Source organism: Chiloscyllium plagiosum, unplaced genomic scaffold, assembly GCF_037043375.1.
Source record: "Chiloscyllium plagiosum isolate Xiang-an unplaced genomic scaffold, Cpla_swu_hap1 HiC_scaffold_3, whole genome shotgun sequence".
In the NCBI taxonomy this organism is placed as follows: domain Eukaryota; kingdom Metazoa; phylum Chordata; class Chondrichthyes; order Orectolobiformes; family Hemiscylliidae; genus Chiloscyllium; species Chiloscyllium plagiosum.
Window position 1 is genome coordinate 129,042,680 of NW_028270141.1, and position 21,173 is coordinate 129,063,852.

A 21,173-nucleotide genomic window follows, 5' to 3' on the forward strand; every position below is an offset into this window, starting at 1 on the left:
CTTTTCACTGTACTTTGTACACATGACAATAAATCAATTACCTGGATCCAGCAGTTTTCTGAACCTCCACTAATCTGAGTAACACTGAACTGGATTGAGAAACGACCTTTCTCCTCATCCCCTCTACTATGTCCAGTGTCTCCTTATCAGGAAAAGGGAATATTCTATTGCCCATGTAGAGAGTGGAGTTTTCATCCTGACCTGTTGTTCCTTACAGCAGTAACCAGTGTTCACCGCTTCCACTCTCTTCCCTCTTTCTGGTTCCGAGGCCACTCCAATTCAAATTTGAGGTGTCTATAGTATGACTGGGAACTAATGACGAATTCTAAATGCATGAGGAATGTCTGGCACTTTCTGGTTCCACTTATAAGATCCTTCCTTCTCCAGACTCCATTCCACACCCGTCTTCTTCCTCTCACTTACCCCTCCTGTTCCTGAGCCTCCATGCAAGCTCCCACTTTCCTGCCCCCTTTCATTGTGCTGCAGAGTTCAACAAATGCAACCTCTGACCTCAGACACAAGAGCACAAAGGTGACTGTTGTATGTCACTTTTAAATAAACATCAGGTGCCTCGTGATTCTCATGTGTAACTAACTTTCAGATGAAGGTGTAACATCATTACAAAAGGGGCTCACGATAATGAGTAATGATGGGATACAAATCAGTTTCCTGCTCACAAACTAATCTGACACAAACACAACATTCAGTGAATCGCAGAACAAGAATTCATCTTGGAATGGAGAATTTTTAGTACCTATTTCATTACATCAGCCTGTGGCCATGTTTCCAACTCCTTCAGAACTCATGAAATTTCAGGAGGACCAGTTCCAATACAGTACAACCCAGATGGGCTCCTTCTTCAAAGACTGCAATTTCCCCCCCAGACATGATCGACGATGCTCTCCACCGCATCTCCTCCACTTCCCGCTCCTCTGCCCTTGAGCCCCGCCCCTCCAATCGCCACCAGGACAGAACCCTCAACTACCACCCCACCAACCTCCATATACATGGTATCATCCGTCGTCATTTCCGCCACCTCCAAACGGACCCCACCACCAGGGATATATTTCCCTCCCCTCCCCTATCATCGTTCCGAAAAGGCCACTCCCTCCGCGACTCCCTCGTCAGGTCCACACCCCCCCCACCAACCCAACCTCCATTCCCGGCACCTTCCCCTGCAACAGCAAGAAATGCAAAATTTGCACCCATACCTCCCCCCTTACTTCCCTCCAAGGCCCCATGGGATCCTTCCATATCTGCCACAGATTCACCTGTACCTCCACACACATCATTTACTGCACACGATGTGGCCTCCTCTATATTGGGAAGACAGGCCGCCTACTTGCGGAACGTTTCAGAGAACACCTCTGGGACACCCGGACCAACTAACCCAACCAACCTGTGGATCAACACTTCAACTCCCCCTCCCACTCCACCAAGGACATGCCGAAATTGAGAACAGATGTTCTCGGAGGAAATGCGCAACAGAAATGTGGAGGTTGTTTAGGAAGCACCTACTGATAGTGCTGGGCAGGTTTATCTCACTGAGGCGAGGAAAAGATGGGAGGTTGAAAGAACCTTGGGTGACAAGGGATGTGGGGCATCTAGTCAAGAGGAAGAAGGGTGCTTACTTAAGATTGAGGAGGCAAGGATCATTCAGGACTTTTAGAGGTTTACAAGGGAGTGAGGAAGGAACTGAGGAATGAACTCAGGAGAGCTAGAAGGGAGCATAATAAATCTTTAGTGGGTAGGATTAAGGGAAGCCCTAAGGTATTCTTTGCTTATGTAAGGAACAAGAGGATGGCCAGAGTGAGGTTAGGACTGATCAGGGATAGTGGAGGGAACTTGTGCCTGGAGTTGGAGGAGGTAAGGGACGTTCTTACTGAATACTTTGTTTCAGTATTCACTACTGAAAGGGACCTTGACATTTCTGAGGACAGCGTGAAACAGACTGATATGCTAGAACAAGTTGATGTTAGGAAAGAGGATATGTTGAAAATTTTGAAGAACATAAGGATGGTTTGTACCCTGGGCCAGACAGGATATACCATAGGTTACTACAGGAATTGAGGGAATAGTTTGCTGCACCATTGGCAATGATCTTTGCATCCTCACTGTCTACTGGAGTAGTACCAGATGATTGAAGGTTCAATAATGTAATTCCCTTGTTCAAGAAAAGGAATTAGGATAATCCTGGAAATTACAGACCAGTCGATGGTGGGCAAAGTTTTTTGAGGGGGTTCTGAGACACAGGATTTATGATAATCTCTAATCAAACTATGGTTTTCCAAATAATCAGCATGGCTTTGTGAGCGGCAGATCATGCCTGACAAACCTTCTTGAATTCTTTTGAAGATGTGACAAAACGTGTTGATGAAGGTAGAGCAGTGGATGTGGTGTACATGGATTTTAGCATGGTAGGCTCATTCAGAAAGTAAGGAGGGATGGTATATAGGGAAACTTGTCTGTCTGGTTACAGAATTAGCTGGCCCATAGAAGACAGCAAGTGGTAGTAGGTGGAAGGTATTCAGTCTGGAGCTTGGTGACTAGTATTCCTCTTTGTGATTTTTATAAATGAGTTGGATGAATAAGTTGAAGAGTGGGTTAGTAAGTTTGCTGATGACATGAAGGTTGGTGGAGTTGTGGATAGTGTGGTGGGCTTTTGTAGGTTGCAATGAGATATTGACAGAATGCAGAACTGGGCTGATAAGTGGCAGGTAGAGTTCAACTTAGAAAAATGTAAAGTCATTCACTTTTTGGAAGGTCGAATTTGAATGCAAAATGCATGGTTAATGGCAGGATTCTTGGCAGTGTGGAGGAATAGAGGTATCTTGGGATCCATATCCATAGTTCCCTCAAAGTTGCCACCAAGGTTGATTGGGTTGTTAAGAATGCAGATGGTGTGTTGGCTTTCATTCACATGGGGATTGAGTTTAAGAACCGTGAAGTTATGCTGCACCTCTATAGAATGCTGGTTAGGCTACACTTGGAGTATTGTGTTCAGTTCTGGTTGCTTCATTACAGGAAAGATGTGAAAGCTTTAGAGAGGGTGCAGAGAAGATTTACCAGGGTGGGCGGGCGCAGGTTTTGCACTTCCTGTGGTGGCAGGGGAGGGGGCTTGTTAGGGGGCGTGGACCTGACCAGGTAGTCTTTGGATTAGTGGTGCTGGAAGAGCACAGCAGTTCAGGCAGCATCCGAGGAGCAGGAACGGTCTTTGCGGAAAGTGGATAGGGTTGGGGAGGGAAATATATTCCTGGTGGTGGTGTCCATTTGTAGGTGCGAAAATGTCGGCGGAGGTTGGTGTGGTGGAAGGTGAGGACCAGGGGGTTCTGTCCTTGTTGCAGTTGGAGGGTGAAGTTCGAGGACCGAGATGTGGGATGTGGATAAGCTGGTTGAAGATGCCTTCCAATGCAAGTGGGAGTGGAAATTTGGTGTTTAAAGGAGGAGCCCATCTGGTGCTCTGTGGTGGAACTGGTCCTCCTGGGAACAGATGCGGAGGAGGAGGAATTGGAAATACTGGATAGCATTTTTGCAGGAGGTAGGGTGGGAGGAGGTGTAATCCAGGTAGCTGTGTGAGTCGGTGGGTTTGTAGAAAATGTCAGTGTTGAGTTGGTCACCGTTGATGGAGAGGTCCACGAAGGAGAGGGTAGTGTCAGAGATGGGCCCGGTGAATTTAAGTCTAGATTGGAATGGTACTGGAAAAGCACAGCAGGTCAGGCAGCATCCGAGGAGCAGGAAAATCCCTTCAGGAATTTTGTAATGGAGGTGGAGGTCCAGTGATAGTTTGGCGCAGTGGACAAAGGAGGTACTGTGGTAGTTTGGTGGCTGTCTCAACCTGTCCAACCACTTCACCAACTCTTGCCCTCACAACGCGCAGCCCTCCACTTCCTTTGCTCCATTCCCAACCTCTCTATCAAACCAGTGGACAAAGGGAGTGCAGTGGTAGTTTGGTACACTGACCTCTACACCGCTGAAGCCAGGTGTCAACTCGAAGACACCACCTCCAACCACCCCCTCGACCATGACCTTATCCCCCATCACCAAACAATCATCTCCCAAACCACATGCAACCTCATCACCTCAGGGGATCTCTCACCCACAGCTTCCAACCTCCTAGTTCAGGAACCATGCACTGCCCGATTTTCACCTCCTACCCAAGACCCACAAGCCTGCCCACCCCGGCCGACCCATCGTCTCCGCCTGCTCCTGCCCCATCGAATTCATCTCCACCTACCTCAATATTGTCCTATTTCCACCCCCCTCCCCGGTCCACCCACGCCCTCCACCACCTCCAACCTCCAAGACTTCCATTTCCCTGGCCTCCAACACCTCATCTTCACCATGGACATCTAGTCCCTCGACACCTCCATCCACCATGACCGGGGCTTCCAAGCCCTCCGTTTCTTCCTCTCCCGAAGTCCCCACCAGTACCCTTCCACTGACACTCTTATTCATTTGGCTTAACTGGTCCTCCCCCTCAACAATTTCTCCTTCCAATCCTCCCACTTTATCCTGACGAAAAGGGTAGCTTTGGACACCTGCATGGGCCCCAGCTATGCTTGTCTCTTTATTGGCTACGTTGGACAGTCCATCTTCCGGAGTTGCACCGGCACCACTTTTTCTTCTGCTACATTGACTGCATCAGCACCACCTAGTGCTCCCACGAGGTGGTCAAACAGTTCATCAACTTCACCAACACATTCCACCCGACCTTAAATTCACCTGGACCATCTCTGATACCTTCCTCCCCTTCCTAGACCTCTCCATCTCCATCCACAAGGACCGACTCAACAGTGACATTTTTCACAAACCCACCGACTCCCACAGGTACCTGCATTACATCTCCTCATTCTACATCCTGCAAAAATGCTATCCTGTATTCGCAATTCTTCCGCCTCCGCCGCATCTGCACCCAGGAGGACCGGTTCCTCCACAGAACACACCAGATGGCTTCCTTCTTTAAAGACCGAAATTTCCCCTCCAACACATCTCATCCACGTTCCGCATCTCCGTCCTCGAACCCCATCCCTCCAACCTCAAAACGACAGAACCCCCCCCCCCCCCCCCCCCCGGTCCTCACCTTCCACCCCACCAACCTCCACATAAATCGCATCATCCACCGACATTTCTGCCACCGACAAATGGACACCACCACCAGGGATATAGTTCCCTCCCCATCCCTATCTGCTTTCCACAAAGTCCGTTCCCTCCATGACTACTTGGTCAGGTCCATGCCCCCCCAACAAGCTACCCTCCCCTCCTGGCACCTTCCCCTGCCACCGCAGGAATTGCAAAACCTGCGCTGCATCTCTCTCACCACTCCAACCTCCATCCAAGGCCCCAAAGGAACCTTCCACACCCATCAAAGTTTCACCTGCACTTCCTCACATGTCATTTATTGTATCCGTTGCTCCCGATGCGGTCTCCACTACGTTGCGAGAAGGTGTCCAGTCTCCCCAGAGTGCTTCAGAGAACATCTCTGGGACACCCGCACCAATCAACCCCACCACCCTGTGGTCGATCATTTCAACTCCCCCTCCCATTCTACCGAGGACTTGCAGATCCTGGGCCTCCATCACCACTCGCTCACCACCCTACGCCTGGAGGAAGAACGCATTATCTTCCACCTCGGGACCCTTCAACCCCAGGGCGTCAATGTGGACTTCAGTTTCCTTATTTCTCTCCCCCCCGCCCCCACACCTTACCCCAGTTCCAACTTTCCAGCTCAGCACCGCCCTCATGACTTGCCCACCTGTCAATCTTCCTTCCCACCTATCTGCTCCAACCTATCATCTTTACTCCTGCCTTCATCTACCCATTATGCTCTCAATTACCTTCTCCCCAGCCCCACTCCCCTCCCATTTTTCTGTCCACCCACTAGGCTCCCAGCCTCATTCCTGATGAAAGGCTCTGGCCCGAAACATCGATTTTCCTGCTCCTCGGATGCTGCCTGGCCTGCTGTGCTTTTCCAGCAACACACTCTGATCTCTAGCATCTGCAGCCCTCACTGACTCCTAGAGGATATATGGGAACACCACCACCTCCAAGTTCCCATCCAATCCTGTCACCATCCTGATTTGCAGACATATTAGGTTCTTCACTGTGAGTCAGAATCCTGGTATTCCCTCTCTCATGGTGTTGTGGGTCAACCCAAAGCAGGTGGACTGCAGTGGTTTAGAAAGGCAGTTCATCACCACCTTCTCAAGGGCAACTAGGGTCGGGCAATAAATGCTGGCCAGACAGCGACATCCACACCCCACAAATTAATTTTAAAAATGATTATGCGAGCAGGAATGATGCCTGTAGCACCTACGGGTTGTAGGGCAGATTTAAAGAGACAGCGCCTCCTTGGGCAATAAATGAACATTTATTTAACGTTTGACGGCAAAGGGTCAAATAATTCACTGGGTGCTGGCTCAGGGCACTAGCACCTGTGTATAACATCATTTTAGAATATATCACCAAGAACAATGTGTCAGCAAACTTTAAGAACAGCATCTCATTTTCCATTTGGTGACCCTGCAGTCTTAACACAAAATTGCTGTTTGTGTTAATTGGTGTTGTGTTAATGATTCCTGTTTTCCTGTCATCAAAGCTGAAAATGTGTTGCTGGAGAAGCGCAGCAGGTCAGGCAGCATCCAGGGAACAGGAGAATCGACGTTTTGGGCATAAGCCCTTCTTCAGGAATGAGGAATGTTTGTCCAGCAGGCTAAGATAAAAGGTAGGGAAGAGGGACTTGGGGAGGGGCGTCGGAAATGGGATAGGTGGAAAGAGGTCAAGGTGAGGGTGATAGGTCAGACTGGGGTGGGGGCGGAGAGGTCAGGAAGAAGATTGCAGGTTAGGAAGGCGGTGCTGAATTCGATGGATGAGGTTATGGAGGTGGGGGGAGGGGAAATGAGGAAACTGGTGAAATCCGAATTCATGCCTTGTGGTTGGAGGGTTCCTAGGCGGAAGATGAGGCGCTCTTCCTCCAACCGTCGTGTTGTTGTGGTCTGGCGATGGAGGAGTCCAAAGACCTGCATATCCTTGGTGGAGTGGGAGGGGGAGTTGAAGTGTTGAGCCACAGGGTGGTTGGGTTGGTTGGTCCGGGTGTCCCAGAGGTGTTCTCTGAAACGCTCCGCAAGTAGCCGGCCTGTCTCCCCAATATAGAGGAGGCCACATCGGGTGCAGAGGATGCAATAGATGTGTGTGGAGGTGCAGGTGAATCTGTGGCGGATATAGAAGTTTCCTTTGGGGCCTTGGAGGGAGGTGAGGGGGGAGGTGTGGGCGCAAGTCTTGCACCTCCTGCGGTTGCAGGGGAAGGTGCCGGGAGTGGAGGTTGGGTTGGTGGGGGTGTGGATCTGACGAGGGAGTCACGGAGGGAGTGGTCTTTACGGAATGCTGATAGGAGAGGGGAGGGAAATATATCCTTGGTGGTGGGGTCCGTTTGGAGGTGGTGGAAATGACGGAGGATGATGCGCTGTACATGGAGATTGGTGGAGTGGTAGGTGAGGACCAGTGGGGTTCTGTCCTGGTGGCGGTTGGAGGGGCGGGGCTCGAGGGCGGAGGAGCGGGAAGTGGAAGAGATGCGGTGGAGGGCATCGTCGACCACGTCGGGGGGGGGAAATTGCGGTCTTTGAAGAAGGAGGCCATCTGGGTTGTGCGTTTTTGGAACTGGTCCTCCTGGGAGCAGATGCGGCGGAGTCAAAGGAATTGGGAGAATGGGATGGCGTTTTTACAGGGGGCAGGGTGGGAGGAGGTGTAGTCCAGGTAGCTGTAGGAGTCGGTCGGTTTGTAGTAGATGTCCGTGTTGATTCGGTCGTCTGAGATAGAAATAGAAAGGTCGAGGAAGGGGAGGGAGGAATCTGAGACTGTCCAGGTGAATTTGAGGTCGGGGTGGAAGGTGTTGGTGAAGTGGATGAACTGTTCAACCTCCTCGTGGGACCAAGAGGCGGCGCCGATACAGTCATCGATGTAGCAGAGGAAAAGGTGGGGGGTGGGGCCAGTGTAGTTGTGGAAGATGGACTGTTCCACATATCCTACAAAGAGGCAGGCATAGCTGGGGCCCATGCGGGTGCCCATGGCTACTCCTTTCGTTTGGAGGAAGTGGGAGGACTGGAAAGAGAAGTTGTTCAGGGTGAGGACCAGTTCAGTCAGTCGAAGGAGGGTGTCAGTGGAAGGGTACTGGTCAGTACGGCGGGAAAGGAAGAAGCGGAGGGCTTTGAGTCCTTCGTGATGGGGGATGGAGGTGTACAGAGACTGGATGTCCATGGTGAAAATAAGGCGTTGGGGACCGGGGAAGCGAAAATCATGGAGCAAGTGGAGGGCATGGGTGGTGTCCCGAACGTAGGTGGGGAGTTCTTGGACTAAGGGGGACAGGACGGTGTCAAGGTATGCGGAGATGAGTTCGGTGGGGCAGGAGCAGGCGGAGACAATGGGTCGGCCGGGGCAGTCAGGTTTGTGGATTTTGGGCAGGAGGTAGAAGCGGGAGGTGCGGGGTTGTGTGACTATGAGGTTGGAGGCGGTGGATGGGAGATCTCCCGAGGTGATGAGGTTATGGACGGTCTGGGAGATGATGGTTTGTTGGTGGGGGGTGGGGTCATGGTCAAGGGGGCAGTAGGAGGAGGTATCTGCGAGCTGGCGTTTGGCCTCAGCGGTGTAAAGGTCGGTGTGCCAAACTACTACCGCGCCTCCCTTGTCTGCTGGTTTGATAGTGAGGTTGGGGTTGCAACGGAGGGAGTGGAGGGCTGCGCGTTCCGAGGGTGAGAGGTTGGAGTGGGTGAGAGGGGCGGGGGAGTTCAGGTGGCGGTTAATATCGTGGCGGCAGTTGGCTATGAAGAGGTCGAGGGCAGGTAGGAGGCCAGCACGGGGTGTCCAGGTGGATGGGGTGTGTTGGAGGCGTGAGAAGGGGTCGTCAGAGGGTGGGCGAGAGTCTTGGTTAAAGAAGTAGGCACGGAGGCGAAGGCGGCGGAAGAATTGTTCGATGTCACACCGTGTGTTGAACTCATTAATCCGAGAGCGTAGGGGAATGAAAGTGAGGCCTCTGCTGAGGACTGACCTTTCATCCTCAGAGAGCTGGGGTAGATCGAGTTGCAGGGAATGTAGGTAGCGGCGCATGGCTGCAAGCGTAGAGCAGAGGATCCGGAGGGAGGTCTGTTGCTGGAGGCTTCGGATTTGTTGTAGGTACTGGTTGTCCTGGTTGGGTCCTAGTTTTGTTGGTCGGAACGTAGTCCGGAGTCCGTGCGGGATAAGTCGGTTCTGTAGGCCGGTGCTGAGGAAGGAGATATGGCTGTGGTAGCGAGTCTGTTTGAGAATGTGGCTGAAGAGCTTCTGTGCAGAGGAGATGACCTGGGGGGTGCAGTGAGAGAGGGACTCACTGAAATCTTTGTAGAGGGAGGAAGAGAACTTCTTCAAGGAAGGCATCCTTGTAAGAGGATTCGCAGTAGGTTGAAATCTTTGAGGAGAAAGTGAGGTCTGCAGATGCTGGAGATCAGAGCTGAAAATGTTGCAGAGGAGATGACCTGGGGGGTGCAGTGAGAGATTTCAGCTCTGATCTCCAACCAGGACAACCAGTACCTACAACAAATCCGAAGCCTCCAGCAACAGACCTCCCTCCGGATCCTCTGCTCCACGCTTGCAGCCATGCACCACTACCTACATTCCCTGCAACTCGATCTACCCCAGCTCAAGACAACACTCTCACAGACCTGCAAAGGACCCCTACTGTTCTTCATCCACAGAAGGATCCATAAACTAAACAAACAGTTCTTCCTAGCCATATCGGAAATTAAAGACAGTAAGTACCCAAAACTTTCATATACTTACCCCCACACTCCGGATTCCTCAACTGTTCCAGAATCTTCCATCGGCCTCCGAAATCAATCTGGCGCCATTACACACGCGGCCGCTACATCGCAATAGCTGCCGCCGCCGCCGATGACGTCACTTCCGCCCCCACCGACCTCGCAGCCTCCGCGATCGCCGCCCAGACAACCGCCTCCACGATCGCCATGAAGACAATCGCCGACAGATTCGCGACCTCCGCGGCTATGGGGAATAATACTCTTAAAACAGGAATCAAATATTCCTGTTTTATCCGAGACTTTAAACCAGGAACATGCAAGAACCTGTTACAGTTGGGAATCTCAGGATTCTAAAGGTCGGTTGATAAATTTCTTCAGTTTTAAAATATTTCAGAATGTTGCTCATAGATTAGATCACTGAACTGCTTAAACTTCATGTAATTTCCCCACTGAGTGCTTGCTGAGCACAATTTATCACTTTATTTATCAATCCAAATTTCAGAAACAATTCCCAGGCTTGGTGGTTTCAAATGGTTTTTGTTAGATCAATGTCCTGAGTGATCGGAGTCCGTTTTAGGTTCTCCCCTTCATGAACACTTTGTCTAAGAAGATAACACATGTCTTGGCTTGTCAAGGACAAGTCTCTCAAAGGCAAATCCAGGTAGGCTGTCTGTAAATTTCCATTAATACACATCTAGCAATATGAAAGGTGTCTGGGCAAATTGAAAGGAAGCTGCCAGCAGAAAGAGTTGAACTCCTTGCAGGACTGAGATAGGGGGTGGGGCCCAAGTCACTCTGTGATGTTGTAATTTAATTTTGTTCAGGAAAGCTGTTAAAATCTGCTGTTCATTTCAAACTGACCTTGTGAATTTGATAGTTATTTCTTTGGATTTTACGATTTGTTTTCAATTGTCTCCAATCGTTTTAGTATTTTTAAGATCACCTTCACAGCAGAAGCATTTATCTTTCGCCTTGATGTTTTGTATGTTTGTCTTAAACATATTTGAAAAGCTGAGTTCATTTTGATATTTGCCGATTGATTGTTTATCTGTATTTTGAGAACAACCTGGGGTTGTAAAGCACAAAAACTTGTTTGCAAAATCGAATCAAAAAACACAGTTCACGCCATTTCAGAAGATTTGAAATTCACCATTAAATCAGTTTTGAATCTCTCATGTAGTATGAACATGATCCCTGATGAAGGGTTCTTGGCTGAAACGTCGATTCTCCTGCTCCTCGGATGCTGTATTCCTTTAGTGCTTTTCCAGCACCAATCTAATCTTGACTCTAACCTCCAGCATCTGCAGTCCTCACTTTCACAGTGTATGAACAACACTCTAATTTTCAGTGAGCCCTCTTTAACTATCGGGTGAGTTCCCACCTTCGTGCAGTGTAGTGAGGTATACGGGGTGTCCCTGTCTACTGCCCATTTTTTTTCAGCTATTTTATACCTTATCCTCATCGACACCTGCTGCAGCCACTGACTCGCAGTTTCTTCTTGTATTAGTATAAATTCATCTACACAACTGTAAATATAAAGTGGTGATGATCACTTCCCCTTTCTGATCTTTATCATTCTTTGGAACCATCCATATACATTTTCCTCCAGTGGTGTGGTGCCCTGTGGATTGAACCCACCTCTCAACATTGCCTTTGTCAATTTTGACTGTTGTTCTGCTGTAAACCTGGTGATGGAGCTCTGACATTCAATCAAATTCTCCTCATTCACTCCCAGATTGCCATTTTTTTTAAAAGCCCCCTGAGAATATTGTTCCCCACTAAAGATGTGATTTTAACCACCGACAGAGGCATTGCGACAATGACTCCTCTTGTGAGATCTGTCAGCACAGGTGTGGTATGATGTAGGAAGGAGAAGCCCAGTTAAATGTTAGGCTTTAATGTTTTGAAATTATTTTCCTCGGTAAAAATGGCAGAATAGAGTATTCAACCCCTTGAAACTGTCCCTCAATTCCCTCTGGACTGTCCAAGTGTCACTCTTGCTCTCACTCCTATCTCTTCACCATTTCCTGCTTCAGGCTTCTCTTCCCCTTCCCCAGTTGTAATCTCTCCCGGACCTTTCCCGAGACAACTTTGCCAATGCCTCAGCCCCTCCAGTCTCAGGTAGCATCCTTTGTCGTACCTACTACAGTGTGTTTGAATTCTTGCATTCAGCAAAATAAGTAACTGTAAGTTGGCGCTTATGGAGAGTAATACTTATTTATTAACATAGTTAACATTAGAACAATAAAGTATCCTGTAAACTAACTGAAAACACTACGAACTATATTCTGCTTTTAACTTTGTATGATCATATACCACCACACGAGAACATGGCCAGGCTCGTGGTGATGTCGTTGTTTCTTCCGATGGTCTTAGTGGTGTTTTCTCTTTCGGTGGTTATTCTTGAGTTAATGCCCTGAAGGGGGTTTGTGGTGATTCTTATCCTTCCAGGTCTTTGTGCCGTTTTGGGAGGGTCTTGAGGATCTGTCAATGGATCGGTCAGGTTCAATTGCCCTGATCAATCAGACCCAACCAGGTGCTGGCACATTGGGTGTCCATTATGGTAGGTGCTGGGTACATGTAACCTTCTCCAATAAGGGTGCTAGGTGCCTCTGTGTCTAGCAAATGATTCGTTGCTACAGATGGTCCTAAAGGCAACATTCCATCGTCCCAATCAAGTGCAACTTCGGGTGTGTATTGCAGGGTCTGCAGCTGTCAAGTTTGTTTGCAAACCATCTGTAGGCAGCTGCAGCCTCTCTGAATTCTGCAGCATATGGATTAGCACAATCACTTTAGTCATGACTGGGTTCTATTTCCTAGCATGCTTTAATCATTGTCCATCTTTTGTAACTCCATGGTAAGTTTATTATTATCCAAAAAGACAATCCTGTCGTGGAGATAACTGAGATGCAGACTACTAGACTAGATGGGATTGAGATGCATAAGGAAGAGGCATTAGCAATTCTGGAAAGTGTAAAAAAAAAGGTAAGTCCCCTGGGCCGAATGGGTTTATCCAAGGATTTTCTGGGAAGCCAGGGAGGAGATTGCTGAGCCTTTGGCTTTGATCTTTATGTTGTCATTGTTTACAGGAATAGTGCCAGAAGACTGGAGGAGAACAAATGTTCCCTTGTTCAAGGAGGGGAGGAGAGACGACCCTGGAAATTATAGACCTGTGAGCCTTACTTCGGTTGTGGGTAAAGTGTTGGAAAGGGTTATAAGCGATAGGATTTAGAATCATCTAGAAAAGGAAGAATTGATTAGGGATAGTCAAGGCAGTTTTGTGAAGGGTGGGTCATGCCTCACAAACCTTTATTGAGTTTTTTGAGAAGGTGACCAAACACTGGGATGAGGATAAAGCAGTTTGATGTTTACATGGATTTCAGTAAGGCATTTGATAAGGTTCCCCACAGTAGGCTATTGCACAAAAAGGAGAGGCATGGGATTGAGGTTGATTTAGCAGTTTGGATCAGAAATTGGTTCGCTGAAAGAAGACAGAAGGTGGTGGTTGATGGAAACTTTGCATCCTAGAATTCAGTTTCTAGTGGGGTACCGCAAGAATCCGTTTTGGGTCCACTGTTTGTCATTTATATAAATGACCTAAATGAGAGCATAAAAGGATGAGTTAGTAAATTTGCAGGTGACACTGAGGTTGGTGGCATTGTGGATCGTGACGAAGGTTGTTGTAGGTTACAGAGAGACATAGATAAGCTGCAGAGCTGGGCTGAGAGGTGGCAAATGGAGTTTAATGTGGAAAAGTGTGAGGTTATTCACTTTGGAAGGAGGAACAGAAATGCAGAGCGCTGGGCTAATGGTAAGATTCTTGGTAGTGTATGTGATCACAGAGATCCGTGTCCAGGTGCATCAATCCTTGAAAGTTACCTCCCAGGTTGAGCGGGTTGTTAAGAAGGCATATGGTGTGTTAGCTTTTCTTGGTAGAGGGATTGAATTTCAGAAATATGAGATCAAGCTGAGCTGTACAAAACTCTGGTGCAGCCACATTTGGAGTATTGCGCACAGTTCTGGTCACCGCATTATAGGAAGGATGTGGAAGCTTTGGAAAGGGTTCAGAGGGTACTTAGGAAAATGTTGCCTGGTATGGAAGGAAGGCCTTACGAGGAAAGGCTGAGGGACTTGGCTGTTTTTGTTAGGGAGAAGAAAGTTGAGAGGTGACTTAATAGAGACATGTAAGATAATCAGTGGGTTAGATAGGTTAGACAGTGAGAGCCTTTTTCCTCAGATGGTGGTGGCTAGCATGAGGGGGCGTAACTTTAAATTGAGTTGTGATAGACATAGGACAGATCTCAGAGGTAGTTTCTTTACGGAGAATAGTAGGGGCGTGCATAAGATTGCCCGCAACAGTATTAGACTCGCCAACTTTAACGGCATTTAAATGGTCATTGGATAGGCATGTGGACAAGAATGGAATAGTGTAGGTTAGATGGGCTTCAGATTAGTTCCACAGGTTGGCGCAACATCAAGGGCCGAAGGGCCTCTACTGCGCTGTAACGTTCTATGTTCAACGTAAATTCATTATTTCAGGTGGCCCATCAGGCCACAGGTTCTCCTCTTGATCCTGAATGTGAAATGTGATGAATCACATAATAAAAGTTAAAAATCACACAACACCAGGTTATAGTCCAGCAGGTTTTTTTGAAAGCACTAGCTCTCGGAGCGCTGCTCCTTCATCAGCTAGCTGTGGAGCAGGATCATTAGACACCGAGCTTATAGCAACAGCTTAGTGTCCTGCAAATGATATATTGAACAAACCTAGATTGCTATCAAGTCTTTCATCTTTTAGAATGGGTTGCAGGTTTCGGTTCATTATTATGTCAATCCCAGAACTTCTTAAATCTCCTTCTCTGGAGCATCGGAGGCTGAGGGGTGACCGTATAGAAGTTTATAAAATCATTAGGGGCAAGGATAGGATAAATAGACAAAGTCTTCCCCCTGGGGTGGGGAGTCCAGAACTAGAGGGCATATGTTTAGGGTGAGAGGGGAATGATATAAAAGAGATCTAAGGGGCAACTTTTTTATGCAGCGGGTGGTATGTGTATGGAATAAGCTGCCAGAGGAAGTGATGGAGGCTCGTACAATTGCAACATTTAAAAGGCATCTGGATGGGTATATGAATAAGAAGGGTTTGGAGAGATATTGGCTTGATGCTGGCAGGTGGGACTAGATTGGGTTGGGATATCTGGTCGGCATGGATGAGTTGGACTGTTCTGTACATCTTGACAACTTTGTGAATGCCACCATGACAGATGATAAAGTTTGAATTTAATGAAACAAGTATGTGGAATTAAGGGTCTATCCAGAGTTGGGGCTGAGGGGATTCCATTGAGCTGAGTTACACAGTGGTTAATACAGCTGCCTTACAACACCAGGGACCCGCGTTCAATTCCATCCTCAGGCGACTGTCTGTGTGGAGTTTGCATGGTCTTTCTGTGCCTGTATGAGTTCACACCAAGTGCTAAGGTTTCCTCCCACTGTCCAAAGATATGCAGGTTAGGGGGATTGGTCATGGTCAATGCAGGGATAGGGTAGGTGACTGGGTTTGGGTGAGGTGTTCTTCATAGCTAGTTGTTGACTAGTTGGGCTGAATGGCCTGTTTTCACAATGTGAGGATTCAATGATTTCATGACCTATTCTGCTGTTTGACCATGGACAGACCATCATTTACTCACTGAGTAGTAGATTAGGTCAGTGTGGATGCTGACTGCCCAGTGACTGGAATATCTCACAAAGATCCTGTTTGTATCCTTCTTTCCTCCCCTGGGATTACAGGGCTGAGTGATCCTCCCCTTCAAAACTACTCCCACTGACATCCTGCTCCTGACACAGCTTTTCACTGGTGTGCTGCCTATCACTGTGGTACAGACTCTCACTGGGTCAGCATTGCCCTGTCACAAACTCTCTCCATTAGTTACTGTTTCTGGCGAACAGTATAGCTACAATCTTAATTCTATTTGTACCTGTTTACAGGGATTAGGGGCTAAGGAGAGAAAGCAGGAGAATTAGGGTTGAGAAACTATCAGCCATGACGGAATGGCAGAGTAGGTTCAGTGGGCAGAATGGTTGAATTGTGCTGCTGTGTCTATCGTGTCCCAATGTACATTATATACTTGGAATGAGAATGTGTTGTAATGATATTAAGAAAGTCAGGAAAGCAAATTGGGGAAATTATGGCCACGTGCATGCAACTGTCAGAACAAAAGATGGAGGAAGAAAATTTATTCACTTTCTTTTGACATTGAAGAAAAGTGGAAAGGAAAAGGTCGGGATCTACAGAGGGATGGGCCTGACATCAGTGGTGGGCAGAATCTTGGAGGGGATTCTGAGGGACAGGATTTAAACCTGTTTGGAAAAGTAAGGACTGATTAGGGAGAGTTTGTGCGCGTGGCACATTGTGTCTCACTAACATGATTTGAGTGATGAGGATTGATAAAGGCAGAGTGATGGATGTGGTCTTTCTGGACTTCAGTGAGGCATTTGACAACAGTTCCCTATCATAGACTGGTTAGCAAGATAAGATCGCATAGAATACAGGGAGAACTAGCAATTTGGACACTTGACTGACTCGAAGGTTGGAGACAGAAGGTGATAGTAGAGGGTGGCTTTGCAGAAGGAAGCCTGGGACCACCGGTTTGCCGTAGGGATTGGTGCTCTGCCCACTGCCTTTTATAAATGATTTGAATGTGAATATAGGAGGTATGTTTAGTAGGTTTGCAAATGACACCAAAATTGGTGGTGTAGTGGACAGCAAAGGTTACTTCAGGGTAAAATGGAATCTTCAATTGATGGGCTGAGAAGTGGCAGATCGAGTTTAATTTAGAGAACATTGAGGTGCTGCATTTTGTTAGTACAAATCAAGGCAGAACTCCTATACCTTAATGGTAAGGTCTTTGGGTAACTCCTGAAGAAGGGCTTATGCCCGAAACGTCGATTCTCCTGTTCCTTGGATGCTGCCTGACCTGCTGCGCTTTTCCAGCAACACATTTTCAGCTCTGATCTCCAGCATCTGCAGTCCTCACTTTCTCCTCTTTGGGTAACTTGCCAAACAAAGAGGCGTTGGAGTGCAGGTTCATTTTTCCTTGTAAGTGGAGTTGCAAGTAGACATGGTAGTCAACAAGGCATTTGGTACGCTTGCCTTTATTGTTCAGTGCATTGAGCATTGGAGTTGGGAAATCCTGTTGCATCTGTACAGGATATTTATTAGGCCACTTTTGGAATATTGCCTTAAAATCTGGTCTCCCCGCTATAGGAATGATGTTGTGAAACTTGAAATGGTTCAGCTAGATTTACATGGATGTTGCCAGGGTTGAAGGTTTGAGTGATGGGGAGAGGCTGAACATGCTGCGGCTATTTTCCCGGGAGCATCGGAGGCTGGGTCGCCCGGTGAGGGAACCTTTTAGACGTTTACAAAATCATGAAGCACATGGATAGGCTGAATAGTGAGCGGAGTGGAGTCCAAAACTAGAGTGCATAGGTTTAAGGTGAGAGGGAAAATGTTTAAAAGGGACCCAAGAAGCAACTTTTCCATGCACAGCATGGTGTGTGTATGGAATTAAGAGGAAGCTGATACAGTTGCAACATTCAAAAGGCATCTGGATGGGTATATGAATAGGAAGGGTTTAGAGGGATATGGGCCAAATGCTGGCAAGTGGATTAGATTAATTTCAGATATTAAGTCAACATGGATGAGTTGGACTGAAGGGTCTGTTTCTGAATTGTACATCTTGATGACTGCCTCTATTTCATTTCTCAAAGTATTTCAAATTCAAACAAAAACATTCCCCTTGGAATTTGTTGCTTCCCTGGAACTACTTCTGTGATCAATCTTGCTCTGAACTGAATATTTATGACTTCATGAATTTTTCATGATACAACTCCTGTAGCTTCACCTCGCCTTCCCTTGTCAGTTCCTGTTGGGTACAACTATTTACTCACGACCTTCACAAAGGCTCCGAAGAAAACTAAAAATTCCCTTGGCCTGTCTTGCACATTTACAGGCCTTGACAGTCTATTGTGTCCTTTGAACTGTGAGGAAGCTCCCATTTTTATTTGCAATATCTTTAAAACCAGCTGCTTCCAGCAACTTAATCAGCACATAGGTTGGGCAAATCAAATTAGCCACAATGCCATAGAGGAGAAATTCCTGGCATGTATATGGGATGGTTTTCTTGACCAATATGTGGAGGAATCAACTAGAGAGCAGGCCAACTTAGACTGGTTACTGTGTAATGAGACTGGAATCATTGCGTAAATACTTTGGTTCTGCCTTCACAAAAGGGAACACAAGTCAGATACCAGAAATGTCAGAGAATGCAAGATTTAGTGAGAGGGAAGAACTGAGGGAGATCAATATTAGTAGAGAAATGATGCTGGGAAAATTGAGGGAATTGAAGGTGGATAAATAACCAGGGCCTGATAATCTACATCCCAGAAAAGTGGCTCTAGAAATAGTGGATGCATTGGTGGTCATCTTCCAGGATTCCAGAGACTCTAGCACAGTCCATGCAGATTGGTGGTTAGGTAATGTTACTCCAATATTCAAAAGGGGAGATAGAGAAAAACCATGGAATTATACACCAATAAGCCTGACATCGGTGGTGGGGAAAATTCTCGAATCCGTTATTAAGGACTTTGTAGAGTAGCATTTAGAAAGCAGTGGCAGGATCAGACAAAGTCTTCATGGATTTATGAAGGAGAAATCGTGCTTGAGAAATCAGTTGGAATTTTGTGATGTAACTAGTAGAGTTGACAAGGGGGATCCAGACAATGTGGCATATTTGGACTTTCTGAAAGTGTTTGACAACGTCCTGCATAAGAGATTATTGTGCAAGATTAAAGCGCATAGATTGGGGGAAGTGTATTGAGATGGATAGAAAACTGGTTGGCAGAGAGGAAACAGAGTAGGAATTAATGGGTCCTTTTCAAATTGGCAGACACGAACTAATGGAGTGCCACAGGGATCAGTGCTAAGACCTCAACTATTCACAATATATATTACTGATTTGGATGAGGGAACAAAATATAACATCTCAAAGTTTGCAGATGACAGCAAGTTGGGTGGGAGAATGAACTGTGATGAAGATGCAGAGATCTGGACAAGTTGGGTGCGTGGACAAATCAATTTGCAGATGCAGTATAATTTGGATAAATGTGAGGTAATTCCCTTTGGAAGCAAAAACAAGCAGGCAGTTTACAACCGGAATAGCTGTAAATTGGGAGAGGGGAGTGTGCAGTTGGACCTGGGTGTCCTTGTTCACCAGTTATAGAATCATCCAGCATGGAAACGGACCCTTCGGTCCAACCCGTCCATGCTGACCAGATATCCCAACCCAAACTAGTCCCACTTGCCAGCACCTGGCCCATATCCCTCCAAACCCTTCCTATTCATATACCCATCCAAATGTCTGTTAAATGTTGCAATTGTACCAGCCTCCACCACATCCTCTGGCAGCTCATTCCATACACGTACCACCCTCTGCGTGAAAAAGTTGCCCCTTAGGTCTCTTTTATATCTTTCCCCTCTCACCCTAAACCTATACCCTCTAGTTCTGGACTACCTGACCCCAGGGAAAAGACTTTGCCTATTTACCCTATCCATGCCCCTCAATTTTGTAAACCTCTATAGGGTCACCTCTCAGCCTCCGACGTTCTGGGGGAAAACAGCCCCAGCCTGTTCAGCCTCTCCCTGTAGCTCAGATCCTCCAACCCTGGCAATATCCTTGTCAATCTTTTCTGAACCCTTTCAAGTTGCACAACATCTTTCCGATAGGAAGGAGACCAGAATTGCTCACAATATTCCAACAGTGGCCTAACCAATGTCCTGTACAGCTGCAACATGACCTCCCAACTCCTGTACTCAATACTCTGACCAATAAAGGAAAGCATACCAAACGCCTTTTTCACTATCCTATCTACCTGTGACTCCACTTTCAAGGAGCTATGAACCAGCATCCAAGGTCTCTTTGTTCAGTAACACTCCCTAGGACCTTATCATTAAGTGTATAAGTCCTGCTAAGATTTGCTTTCCCAAAATGCAGCATCTCGCATTTATCTGAATTAAACTCCATCTGCCACTTCTCAGTCCATTGGCCCATCTGATCCACATCCTGTTGTAATCTGAGGTAACCCTCTTCGCTGTCCACTACACCTCCAATTTTGGTGTCATCTGCAAACTTACTAACTGTACCTCTTATGCTCACATCCAAATTATTTATGTAAATGACAATAAAGTAGAGGACCCAGCACCGATCCTTGTGGTACTCTTGGTCACAGGCCTCCAGTCTGAAAAACAACCCTCCACCATCACCCTCTGTCTTCTACCTTTGAGCCAGTTCAGTGTCCAAATGGCTAGTTCTCCCTGTATTCCATGAGATCTAACCTTGCTAATCAGTCTCCCATGGGGAACCTTGTCGAACACCTTACTGAAGTCCATATAGATCACATCTACTGCTCTGCTCTCATCAATCTTCTTTGTTACTTCTTCAAAAAACTCAGTTAAGTTTGTGAGACATGATTTCCCACGCACAAAGCCATGTTGACTATCCCGAATCAGTCCAAACATCGACTGAGACTGCCATAGTGTTAAAGGTTTCGATGGAGAGAAATTTCTTAAGTGTGTACAAGACAATGTTCTGATTCAGTATGTGGATGTACCTACTAGAGAAGGTGCAAAAGTTGACCTACTCTTTGGAAATAAGGTAGGGCAGGTGTCAGTGGGGAGGCACTTTGGGGCCAGCAACCTTAATTCTATTCGTTTTAAAATAGTGATGGAAAAGGATAGACCAGATCTAAAAGTTGAAGTTCTAAATTGGAGAAAGGTCAATTTTGACGGTATTAGGCAAGAACTTTCGAAAGCTGATTGGAGGCAGATGTTCGCAGGTAAAGGGACAGCTGGAAAATAGGAAGCCTTCAGAAATAGATAACAAGAATCCAGAGAAAGTATATTCCTGTCAGGATGAAAGGGAAGGTTGGTAGGTATAGGGAATTTTGGATGATGAAAGAAATTGAGGGTTTGGTTAAGAAAAGGAAGGAAGCATATATCAGGTATAGACAGGATAGATCGAGTGAACCCTTAGAGTATAAAGAAAGTAGGAGTATACTTAAGAGGGAAATCTGGAGGGCAAAACGGGGACATGAGATAGCTTTGGCAAAAAAAAATTAAGGAGAATCCAAAGGGTTTTTACAAATATATAAAGGACAAAAGGGTAACTAGGGAGAGAATAGGGCCCCTCAAAGATCGGCAAGGCGGCCTCTGTGTGGAGCCACAGAAAATGGGGGAGATACTAAATGAATACTTTGCATCAGTATTAACTGTGGAAAAGGATATGGAAGATATAGACTGTAGGGAAATAGGTGGTGACATCTTGCGAAATGTCCATA

General features: G+C 47.0%; 2 protein-coding genes across 3 annotated transcripts in view; one reads left to right on the forward strand and one right to left on the reverse strand.

Moving 5' to 3' along the window:
* The window catches only part of LOC148151344 (uncharacterized), a 138,039-nt gene that overhangs the window by 24,379 nt on the left and 92,487 nt on the right, over window positions 1–21,173 (reverse strand). The gene's annotated exons all lie outside the window — the stretch shown is intronic.
* LOC148151345 (uncharacterized) overlaps window positions 1–21,173 on the forward strand; it is a 101,170-nt gene that overhangs the window by 8,941 nt on the left and 71,056 nt on the right. The window contains exon 2 of one of the 2 annotated variants that reach the window (XM_087983356.1): window positions 9,836–11,212. The exons of the other annotated variant lie outside the window; for it this stretch is intronic. Coding sequence (XP_087839482.1) covers window positions 9,836–10,136 — 301 coding nt within the window. The 3' untranslated portion in view covers window positions 10,137–11,212. Of the gene's footprint in view, window positions 1–9,835; window positions 11,213–21,173 lie in introns of those variants that run through there. 2 annotated transcript variants of the gene reach the window in all.